The sequence below is a fragment of the Zonotrichia leucophrys genome, chromosome 20 (genome assembly GCF_028769735.1).
Source record: "Zonotrichia leucophrys gambelii isolate GWCS_2022_RI chromosome 20, RI_Zleu_2.0, whole genome shotgun sequence".
Classification (NCBI taxonomy): Eukaryota; Metazoa; Chordata; class Aves; order Passeriformes; family Passerellidae; genus Zonotrichia; species Zonotrichia leucophrys.
In genome coordinates, this window is record NC_088189.1 from 14,588,805 (window position 1) to 14,600,878 (window position 12,074).

Below are 12,074 nucleotides of genomic sequence, written 5' to 3' on the forward strand. Positions count from 1 at the left end.
CGTCCATCTTCTGTGGTGGTGGTGGCACTTTGAGATTAGTTTTTACTAAAAGTGCACTTGTCAATAAGGGTGAAAGGTATTGGGGGGAAAAGGTAAATATCTTATACGTAATTTTGGGTACAAAGATAACTGACTGCCCCAAGGGCACGCAGTGTGCTCATGGCTGACGTGCTGTGCGGACCTCTGTCGGGCCGAGAGAAGATATTGTAGATAAAAAATTAATAAACACTGAAGACCGAAAAAACCTGAAGGCTCCTTTCGTCCTTTGGGGAGCGGGCTGCCCCAAGGCTATCCCAAGCCTTTCTAGGCCATCAAAACCAGCCGAGAACGGGACCAGAGCAGTTCCAGCTTTCATTTTTACAATTAGTAAATGTTATTCTTAAAAGAATAAAAATCCTGAGCTATCTTTTTCACTAAAGCCAAAGTAGTAACGACAAGTTTTGCAACGCTAACCAAACACACAAAACTGCTTTTTAGTCTAGTTAAATGTGAGCTTTGGAAGCAGAGGAGGTGTGAAATACCTTCAATCTGAACGGAGAGAATGCCCAGGTCTCGGAGCTGCTGGTTGTTGCTCTGGGCCAGGATGCGCAGGCGCTCGGCCGCCTCCCGGGGGATGTTGAAGGTGACACGGACGCTGTTCCATGGCTCGATCTTCTGCACTTTCAACTTGTTGGATTCTTAGGAGAAAAACAATCAGAGTCAGTGCAAAGGCAGTTTATAAGCACATCTGATGAAACAACTTGGTTAGAAGGTTGAAAAATGTGAAACCCTGTTTGGCTTTGAAAATTGCCAGTGCTCAGTCTCAGGTACAGGAGATTTTTCCCCACACAGGTATACAGCAACCAATGCTGCCAAACCCCAAAAACAGGGATTTTCCAAAAAATTAGCAGTAAAAAAACTACTCAAATGACAACCAATGCAACAGACAACAGAATCACTTGTAGTATTACTTAAAACTTGAAATATTCTGTGGATAAACTACTTTGGAAAGATAAGAAAATATCTAACAAAACAGATTTCATACAATTATAGGTATTAGGTTTGGGTTGGAAGGGACCTTAAAGCCCATCTCATCCCACCCCCTGCCATGGGCAGGGACACCTTCCACTATCCCAGGGTGCTCCAAGCCCCAGCCAGCCTGGCCTTGGGCACTGCCAGGGATGGGACAGCCTGTACCAGGGCCTGCCCACCCTCACAGGGAACAATCTCCTCCTAATATCCCATCTAAAATCTACACTCCATCTTAGAGCTATGCCCCCTTGTCCTGGCACTCCACCCTTTGTCCCCAGTCCCTCTCCAGCTCTCCTGGAGCCCCTTTAGGCCCTGGAAGGCTTTAGGCTCCCTCTCCTCCAGGTGAGCACCCCCAGCTCTGCCAGCCTGTCCCACAGCAGAGGGCTCCAGCCCTGTGTTACAGGACAGTGACCTGTACAGGTCTGCTTTGTGAACCAGATGAATGTGGGAAAAAACTGACTACAGGAATGAAATGCTTCAAATATTTGCTCTACAAGTGCTTGTGAAACATCTTCTTTTTTCTTTTTTTTTTTTTTTTTTACAAGACCAGTGCCAACAGACTCCTAGCAATATTTCATTGATTTCTACCTTATCATTTAGTTTTCTGGGTAAGCATTTCAAATCCACTGCCAAAAAGCATCTCAAAGTCATGCAAGATATTCACTTGCAGGTTTTCTGAACACCTGTTCTACACATGAGCGTTTCTACATGGATCAGTGGTTTTCACAGGAGCTGCAGAAAGGTTGGGCAGTTGTGTTGGATACATTATCCAAAGTGCTACCTACCTACAAAATGCAGTTAAGGATGATTTTAAAAATACTCCCAATATAGCTTTATAAGTTTCCAGTTTCTATTTTTCTGTAAAGAAAGTTCCTCTCAAAACAGAAAGCACTGACCCAAATTTTCATCAGCCAGTTCCTCCACTGTGACCTCAGATTTACTAAACATTTGCTAACTTTTGAGGTCTGAAAAACTTGTTAATTAAGAATGCCACCACTCACTCCTATTTAGGAAGCTCTTGTTCACCACTAATTCACCAAGCCCCTTTTGCTGCTACAGTAATGGAATTAATAAATTCATCCTCATTCTACCTATAAACCTGCTTTTGGCTGGAAACATGGCAGGAGGAGTTTTAAAATCCCCTTTTGTGGGAGTTTGAACAATCCCATATTTTCTGCTATTAATGTTCCAATATTTTACATAGAAAAATTGTATTATCAGTTTCAGTATTTCTATATATTTGTACCCAAGTTTCTCATTTTTCAAGCACTGCATCTGCCAAGATAACCCCAGGTTATTTACTAATTCTGAATTCAGGATATCCTATTTTGCTCTGAATCAGTTTAAAGAACTTCACACTTGGATAATTTTCAAATTAACTGGACATTGATTTTAAAAATTTGCTTTCTCAGCTGAGGTCTGAATCATGTTTATTAATCCTGGCATTAACATTTATGACAGACTCAGCATGCAGATGCCTCTGTATAACAAAGATGACTATGTGCACTTATAGACTGAATTTATTTTATATCAAAAATGACACAATTGATCTGTGATATTACAAACATCCCTTCACACCAGTAATGGTCTGTTAGTTCACATCTCCTTCCAACTGCTTGTAAGACACAGCTCAAAACTGGTATTTCTTTACAGTATTTTTGTCTTATCCCAGCTTTTTTATCTCTCTGAGCAACAGCAAGAATCCAACAAAATTATGCCAGCTGACTAGATGGACAAAATTGAAATACTGGAATAAAGTGACAAAGAAATTCAGTTTGGCTATTGAGAAGTATTGTGTTATTTTCCTGAAAAGGTGTTTGACACTGTTGAAGAAAACAATCAAGGCTACCTAACTGAGCAGCCATCAGTAATCAGCACAGGACCTTTGGCAACATGCAAATGTCTTTTTCCAGATTTAAACATGCTGGTAAAAGATGTCCCCAAAATCCTGTTATCACTGACTTGCCATGGAGCTGTTCCCAGCATTCAGGGCTATGTCAGGGCACTGCCCATTCCCCAGCACAAATCAATCAATCAATCAGATAGGGCAGGTCAGAAAAGGGCAGGAATGCCAAAGGTACTGGAAAATGAACCCATTCTCAGATGAACTGTAATTGTTTCAATTGAACAATTTGGGCAGTAAAACATCTCCTGTGTGAACAAGCCTGGTTTCACTTTTTTATAACACAGCCATGTGTAATAGAGGGACATGAAAGAGAATAAAACCAGGTGAAATGTGGAAACAGAAGAGAAATGAATGAACTTGCCAAATAAATCAGTTTTAAACAACAAAACAACTGCAGACACTTGCAGTCTGCATTTCTGAGAAGAACAGCTTGCAAATTCACTAAGAATAACCCCAGCAAACTATCATTACAAACTAAGCTGCTCAAACCCAATATCATCTATTTTTGTGCAACTACCCTGAAATAAGGCTATGAACCTAAATAAGCATTTTAAGGACAGCTGGGAAGTGACAAGAAGGCACATTACCCATGTGTAAAAGGCCAGGCACATTCTCCAGTATGGTATCCAGCTTCTGCTCAAAGTCTCTGTCACTTATATTTCCTTTAAAAGCCACAAAGATTGTGGAATCCCCAGGAGCAGCCTCCTGTTTCAGTTCATCTTCCTCCAGTCCTGAATCAAAATCCACCTCTAAGTCTTCCATAGCTGAGGAGCACAAGGAGGCATATGTGTCTTTTAAGTGAGGCAGATCATCCAAAACCATTGTTTCCAACAATGGGAGCCTGTCAGACGTCAAGGTGATGCTTGGAAGGGAAAAAGAGAATTATAATTCATATAATAATCATTGGGTAAGGACATGAAGAGCTGCTTTCAATGGCACATTTGGTCACTGACAGAAAAACCTACCTGGTGAGCCAGGATTGGGCTCTGTGAGTCCAGCTGTGTGAGGCTGAGAATGGTGGCCATGGCAGGGGCCAGGCTGTTCCTCCACCAGGACAAACAGGAGGGGGTTCCTGGCAGAATCCTGCTGCACGTCACTTGAGAAGTATTCCAGTTGATCTAAAAGACAGACAGGCAGAAAGGAAGGTAGAGGATAAAAAAATCAGAGGAAAATGAATTTTATTCATTTCTGTATCACAGAGGGGATAAGCAAGCACCTGGTACCAAGGCTGCAGTGCCAGGCTAAAACTCACAGCAACAGCTGAATTACAGAATGATAGCAAGAGCCACCAAATTTAATTTTAGAGACTGCAGATGCAATAGGTCCAAAGCAGTAGCAAAGCCACAGCATGTTTTTACCAGGAGAAATGTAGCATTTGAAAAATATTTCACACATACCCAGGTAAATCTCAGCCATACTGTGCCTACTTTCCTAAAGTTTGTAAAGATTTAGGTGTTTTCAGTTTCTCATGCACAAAACAAGCTGAAATCTGCTCCCCCTGTCCCAGCCCACAACTCCCACCATGTCCCCAGATCACACTCAGATAAGAATGAATTCAGGAAGTCAAGTCTCACACCTGATGGGTCTTGCTTAATGAAATATCTAAACTTTGCAATAACCTTTGCCATTATGGCATTAATCTAAGCTGTTACAGAAGTACAATCTGTGATAAAAGCATCCCTCAGCTTTCAGTGTATCCTATGTTAGGATACACATTTTCCCACTCCATCACAGGGCAATGGCACTGTCCTTTCCAGGTGACACATCTGCTCTAACACTCAGCACTTTGCAAATGCTGCTAAAAGATTCAAACCACCTGTAGAAACAACCAAAAAAGGGACCTGTTCCTGACCACCACAGTCAAAATCAAATCCATTCTCCAGCACTGTCAAGATCTCATAACTGCAAAGCTGTGGGTGTTTGGCACAAACCACCCAGAAGGTTTAGCTCAGGACAACACAGCCTTGAACAGGACACAGATTGGGGTTTTGGCAGAGGTTCAAGTTCCCAGCACAAAACCACAGCTTTGAGATGAAACATGAGCTGCAGATACTGGCCAGAAAACAGCCTTTTCTAATAAAATAATCTAACAATGTTAGAAAAGCCCAGATTCAGCTCTGCACTGTTTGCACACTCACACAGGGCTGCTGAAGGGACAATATTCCAAAGGAAAAATCAGGGGCTTGAAGGCATAAATTCCCATTGCTTTTGGTCAGATCTCTACACATACACTCACTACATTTACAAAATATTATGGATTTTTTCTCCCTTCAACTCTACTCCACACCAGGCAATCCAACAGCACTAGGGAAAAATCCCCTATTTCACATGGAGATTCTCTCTCATCCTGCAGCAGCAGCCTTCATCCTCAAATTTCAGATTAAAAACCAAGCAAATTTTGTCTCACAAGCTCTTCTGCAGTCCTGCATCAGAAAATAAGTTCAATGTTTCACAGGCACTGATCTATTTCCACAGTGCTTTCATATACTTATTATTGCCACGGAAACTTTAAAGATGGGCAATAGAGAAATAAATTTGAAAAATTCATTACCAGGTGAACACAGAGATAATTAAATCTCTTTTCTTTCCCTTGTTGCTTGGCTTTGTGTCTAAATTACAGCTCTGATGTTGGCACCTCCATTTAGGCAAACTCCTCAGTTTCATGTTACGTGCCCAGATATGAGAATCACAAGTAATAGGAGTGTGTGAAAAATGTTTTAACTGATTTTCACACAATTTCTTGGACAGGTAGCTTCTTACCCAAGCTGGCTTTACACTAACCAGGAGAACAGTCCTTCTCCTTCTGCATTCCTACATCTTTTATTCCACATCCACTGACTGCAGGGAGGGAGGAGCTGAGGTTCCTACACCAATGGCCTTTTTAATGGCCAAACACAGCCATTCTGTGCAAGGCATGAGGCAAGCATCCTGTGAAATATAAGCACTCTATTCTGAGGAAAATTACATAGAATGTCATTTGTCAGAAAATCATGAGTAAATTTTTTAGGGAGAGAAATTTCAGCTCAAAATACAGGCTCCTACATGTTGAAAAGGTACAACTGTTTGGAGGTGATGGGGTGTTGCACCTGCAGGGAGAAACGTGAGTGTGCCTGACAATCCCTAACACCAAAAAAATAAGAATTTATCTACAAGAACACAAACATTTCAGATCTTTTTTTAATAGAGGTGTCTGAAGCCTCCATCTTCCCTGTGAAAGAGCAGAAGATCCCCAGATTGCTTAAATCTGGTTTTTAAACCATTCATAAAAATGCTGCAACTTAGACCAAATTTCATGAACCTCATCCAAATGTGCTAAAATCTGACAGGATTTGTTGAAGTTATTGCCCTTTGTAAACACTATAATAATTCTTCCTCTGAGGAGCCTCTTTGGCACATGTTAGTGGGGCAGTTGTTTATCCAGAAGCTGAGTGTGCCTGGGAGCTCCTGGCACCCTTTGCACACTCTGCTCTTCTACCCCCTGTCCCCACACAACAGTGCAGGTGAATTTTAACCATTTATCTGTTATTTGGCTGTTTATCCCCACCTCTCTTACTTCAGTTAGATATTTTTAATAATTAGACTGTACTGAATAAGTTTTCTAAATCCCAAAGGACCACAGGCCTTGTTTCACCTGACTCAGAGAACCACAGGGATATTGTGAGGGAAGGAAACAAACCAAGACCAAGGTTTAAATTTCACCTCCCAGATGAGCACATATAGATAGCTACAGCTCCCTTTGCATTTTTTCTTCACATTATGCTCCTCAAGGATCTCTGCTACATTCATCTGCACCCTTTCCCTCCAAAACACATGAACTTTTGTCTGTTCCTATGCTCAGGTATCATTTATCTCATGTATTGTTGTAGTGTGTTGTTAAGTTTCTTGTGTTATTCCCCAATTTATGTATTGTTCTCCCCTATTATGTGTAAAATGGTTTCGTTCCCCAGTTTTTCCCGCCACTGCTAGCCTGTCAGCTAAGTTGCCATAGTAACCGCTATTCATAGTTGCCGATGTGTAATTGCTCCTCCCCTGGTTTCCCTTATAAGTGAAAGTTGTTTCCTCCCTGGGTCCCGTCAATCACTCCCTTCCTCCTCCCAGGTTTCGAGAACCTTCTCCTCTCTGGAGATGGTGGCTGGCTGGGGTCCCAGGACACCTCCTTTACCTTTTGATTATTGGTCTCCATGGAGTGTCAGTTCTGTGAAGTTCATCCCCTCACCTTTCCCGATTGGTTCCGCCTGTACCCACCCCCTCCTTTATAATCCTGTTTCACCCCCCTATGGAAAAACTTTTTCCCGGTTGGTTTCCCCGCGTTTGGATCCCGCAACACCTTCAATAAACCGATGTTTAACCCCCGGGAAATGGTCAGCTCCGTTCCTCCCCAATACCAGCAATGTGAGCCAGTCCGCAGCCAGCACAGCCCGAGGCCCTCAGACGCCCAAGGGCGCTGGCCAGGAATTGCAGAGGGGCGTCGGCCTTTCGCCCTCAGCAGTTGGACTCTAAACTTTGAGCCACATATGCCCCCCTCCGCAATGTATGACATGAGAAAGTGATGATTTGCAAAAGTTTCCTTTTCAGGCAGTGCAGAGCACACCATCCATGAATCCCAGCTGCAGAGCATCCTAACAACTTCTGTAACCTCATGGTTGTAGGGTTGGCTTCCATAAACCCTGAGCAAGCACTTGCCCATAATCAGCAGGGTACCTTCCCTCAGCACTCTTCCACACAAACACAAAGAGCCTTGAGCACAAGCACACCCAGGTAAAACATTGCTCATTCAACAATCCCTTAAACAGAACTCCCAGCAGGGAATGCAGGGTCTCTGGTGAGTAAGAACCACCCCTGAACTGCTCTGCACAACCACAGCACACTTCAGGAACAAAAGCACACATGCTCACTTGGCAGCATAAGGAGGTCTCTGACCATCATCCTTCCTTTAAAAAGCACACATGGCCTCCTTCCTGCTCCTTTAGAATTTCCAAATTAGTATTTCCCATTATACAATTGCTTCTGGAAAGTCAGAACAAGTCCAGTGCTACCACATGGCAACCATTTACCCTCAAACCAGGCCTGGAACTGGCTACAGCAACAAAACCAGTGCTATGCCTCTTTATTATAAAGTTGGTCTTATTCAGTAGAGTCTAATTATTAAAAATATCTAACTGAAGTAAGAGAGGTGGGTCCTGTGGTTCTCTGAGTCAGGTGAAACAAGGCCTGTGGTCCTTTGGGATTTAGAAAAGTCTAATTGGACTGTACTTATTCAGTACAGCCAAATAACAGATAAATGGTCAAAATTCACCTGCATTGTTTTATGGGGACTGGGGTAGAAGAGCCCACAAAGAGCAGAGTGTGCACAGGGTGCATGCAGGGCACAGCCTGGGCTGCTGCAGCCAGGAGCTCCCAGGCACACTCAGCTCATGGATAACACAACTAACTCACTAACATGTGCAAAAGAGGCTCCTCAGAGGGAGAATTCCCACAGCACAGAGGATGCTGCAGTTGAGGCCGGGGCTGCTGGGTCACACACACACCTGGGGAGCCCCAAGGCACTTTATTGTGCCCTGTGCTGTCCCCAGCAGCCTGACAGGCAGCCTGCACTACAAACCCAGCCAGCCTTGGAAAAATCCCATCCAGAGCCCAGGACAGATGGGGTTAGAGCAAAATCTGAAACAGCCAGTTGTCACTAACCAGGGAGCAGCTGAGCATGGGAAAGCTGGCAGGCTCTGGAGTACCTGCAAGTGCTGGGCTCTGGTCTCTGGGGAGAAAAAAACAATACAAAGGAAAAAAACCCAAATGGTACCTTGGTATTTTTGCCCCAAAGTTCACTCAACTGATCCAAACTTAGGTCAATTAGTCTCTTAAAGAAAACTTGAAATCTCTTGTCCTGCTTTCCCTTATCTACTGCACTACACAGAGCACACAGGCAAACCAAGGCTTTGTCTGGCCACCTGTTCCAGGTTTTCTGCCACAGCCTATTGATTGCCAAGCTTTTTAATGCATTCAAAATGAACACTTTCACAACTGATGTCACATCAGAACCTGTACTCATGCAAAACAAACAAAAAGCACTAAAACCATGCTCTACATCTCAACAACTGCTCTCCCAAATTACACAAAAGATTGGGAAGGATGAGAGCAGAAGGAAGGGTGGATTGATGCCCTTCACTAGCAGATGGCACAAGCTGGCACTAAGCAGGCTCCTCATCTTCACACTGACCATTATTTAAAGCTGCAACATGGAAGGGAAAGACATGATGGTACAGCCAAACCCCTTGGGGAAACCACAATTGAGAGTGAGGAGGAAAAGCTTGGGATAGCAGTAGCAATGTAATTTCTAAAGGATTCATGTTGCATTTGCTGTCACTGAAAAATGGTTTTCAAGTGACTTAATAGAAAATAATACCAGGAATAAAGGATGCCTTGGAAAATACACTTTAATGTTTTCTGTTAGGTGTCAGTGAGAAAAATATGTAGAGATTTTCATGATGGCACAGAGGAGGTTCAGCATTGCCAGAACAGTCCTGAGAGGGTGGCTTTCATTAAACCTGTAACAAGCACTGACACACAGGCTGTGTTTAAAGTACAACACCCATAAACCCCTGAAACCCTGATCACAGCCCTGTCTCTCCTGGAGATTGGGTAACAGTGCATTATCCTCCTACAGCTGTGTCCTTTATTGCCCAGTGCCCATCTTAGTGCTTGTTAAACCTGAGCAATGAATAAAGCCAGACACCCATATCCATTCTATGATACAAAGATTAAAATAATATGGCTTTGGGGGAAAAAAAAACCAAACAAAAACCCACAAAACAAAAATATAACAAAACTTTTAAGCAAATTCTAGACAGGTGTATATAACAATATAACACAAGGGGAATAAACATGGTTATAATATGAAAGAATACCTAAAAATAAACATGCATTAAAATTTCCTCTAAAACAACTTAGCCAGGGTTCCAGTAATTTTGAACTTCAAATATTGGTGTTAGAAGAATGACACAAGTAAAGCATCTCAACTGTTCTCCTTGGGAGGAGCAGCCACAAACCTGGTGGCAAATCCCCCTGACCCTGCATGGCCAAGTGGAAATCAGCTCTGGAGCCAGCCCAGCTCTGCAAACACAGCAGGGAGGAGAGGCAGGGGGAGAATTTATAAAAACAATATATAACACATATTCAGATGCATCGTGTGTTTATTTTACCTACCAAAACAAATTTCACAACTTCAGTGTTGTGGGGTGTGCAACAGGACTTCAGGTAATTCCAGACTGGCAAACATGGTTAAACAGAAAGTCCCAAATATGGAATCCTGAAAGAAAACCATCACATTTCATTAGACAGTGATGTGAAATAACAGAAATACTGAACACACTGGTGAACAGCTCCATTTTTAATATGCAGTTTTGCACCAAGTCAAATGCTCCCCTCAGCAAGGTAAAAAGCACATATTACTATGTTCAGATTTGAACAGCAAAGCCTGAGGAGCTTGAAAAATCAACCTTTCATTACAGGCAGAAAAAGGAATATTTCCTTTAGCTGGAAATGACATTTTAGTCTTCTAAACAGGGCAAGTTTTCTCTAGAATAATATATTTATTTAAGTCTTAGGAGAAGCTCATCTTGATCAAACTAATCCTCAGACCAGAGGAGCCAGCACAGCCAGGGTGTCCCTGTGCTCATCCTGAGCAGGTGCCTGAACCAGCCCAGGCTCAGCTCATTCCAAGCCCAGAGAGCACCTCAGACAGACTCTGCTGCTGCAGGTGGCCAGCATGGAGAGGTGAGTGCACTCCTAACCCTGCTCCTGGGCAAACCAAGCTGCACTCCAGCTCCTGGCATCATAAACACACAGCAGTAAAGCCAAATGGCTTTGGGACAACAAAACACCGCCCCTCGAATCAGTGGTTTATAGGCACAGCCCAGGGTGATCCTCAAGGAGATTTTCTGCTTGTGTGCTTGCCTGCTCATCACTGGGAAAGGGGAAGCAGAAAATGGAAAAACACTCAGAAAGAAAAAGCAGAGATTTGTTGTCCTCTATCTAGATAACAAAGCAAAATTGCTTTAAAAGTCTCATTGTGCTGTAGCCTGTGCACTTTGCACCAACCCAGCACCTCAGAGAGAAGGAAAGAGGTTTTACATTAAATCACATCATAGAGGCTTTGCAGCACTTTTAATGGTCATCTAACACTGTTCAACCACTCCTATCTTGTATTTCTAAGTAATTGTAACTCAAGAGGTGTAGCACCAAGTTGAATGCCTGATGGATAAAGCACAAGCAGTGGCCTGTTTCCAGCCACATGCACCTGCCTAAATACCATGACCAGACACCAAGCTCAGGAGCAAAATCAGAATTTGAAATAGGAAATTTTAGTATTGTTGTATAAGCCAAAACTAAAAAAGGTTTTCACTTTCTACAGCAGATACTGCACTAGTTTTACTTTTTCACCTTTTTCATAAAAGGATGTTCCACAGCCTAAACAAACTGGCTGGTTACCTCCAAGCCAGGCCAAGGCTTCACAGGAAAGGCTGGGCCATGGAAAAGCTGGTTTTAGGGAAGTCTCCAAGGTGCAGCAGTCAGTCTCCCTGTGCCTTAGCCCAGCAGGGTGAGGGTGATTTTGGCTAAAGCGTGGCAAAGTGGAGGGAAGAAAAAAATATTGTGAACTCCTTGGTGCAAGGAACCAAAGGGGTTTTGTGCCTTCAGTTCTCCCTGCTGAGTGTCCCTCACCACGACACCCAACTGCTCCAAAGGAGGACTGGGACACACAGGCTGCCCTAGCAGGATCCAGGGGCAAACTGAGGATGGCCAGCATGGGATGGGAAGCAGAAAGAATAACTGCTGCTGTCTCCATCGCCATTGTGCACATAGGATTAAATTTGGTTAAGGAAAATAAGTAATCAGCATTGGATTAAATTTGGTTAAGGAAAATAAGTAATTAGCATTGGTTCATTAACTCCAACTTCCACTGCAGTCAGTTATGTGACAGACCTGGACACTGAGCACACATCTGACCCAAGGAATCACAGAGCCTTGTGAAGTGTCCCAGCCACAGAAGAGTTTTATTAGAGTTTATGCTTTCCCAAACACAAAGAAAACAAACCAAGCACGTCTCCAGCAAGGCAGGCTTCATTCACTCACACTGCCCTGCTGCACTCCACAGCCCTCAACT

General features: G+C 43.2%; 1 protein-coding gene across 4 annotated transcripts in view; it reads right to left on the reverse strand.

The window, feature by feature from the left end:
• Positions 1-12,074, reverse strand: part of NCOA6 (nuclear receptor coactivator 6) — a 45,887-nt gene that overhangs the window by 28,668 nt on the left and 5,145 nt on the right. For all 4 annotated transcript variants that reach the window (XM_064730314.1, XM_064730312.1, XM_064730313.1 and 1 more), the window contains exons 2-5: positions 10,118-10,220; positions 3,883-4,035; positions 3,505-3,779; positions 522-677 (exon numbers count right to left, since the gene is read on the reverse strand). In XM_064730314.1, the coding sequence (XP_064586384.1) occupies positions 522-677; positions 3,505-3,739 (391 nt within the window). In that variant the 5' untranslated portion in view covers positions 3,740-3,779; positions 3,883-4,035; positions 10,118-10,220. The remainder of the gene's footprint in view (positions 1-521; positions 678-3,504; positions 3,780-3,882; positions 4,036-10,117; positions 10,221-12,074) is intronic.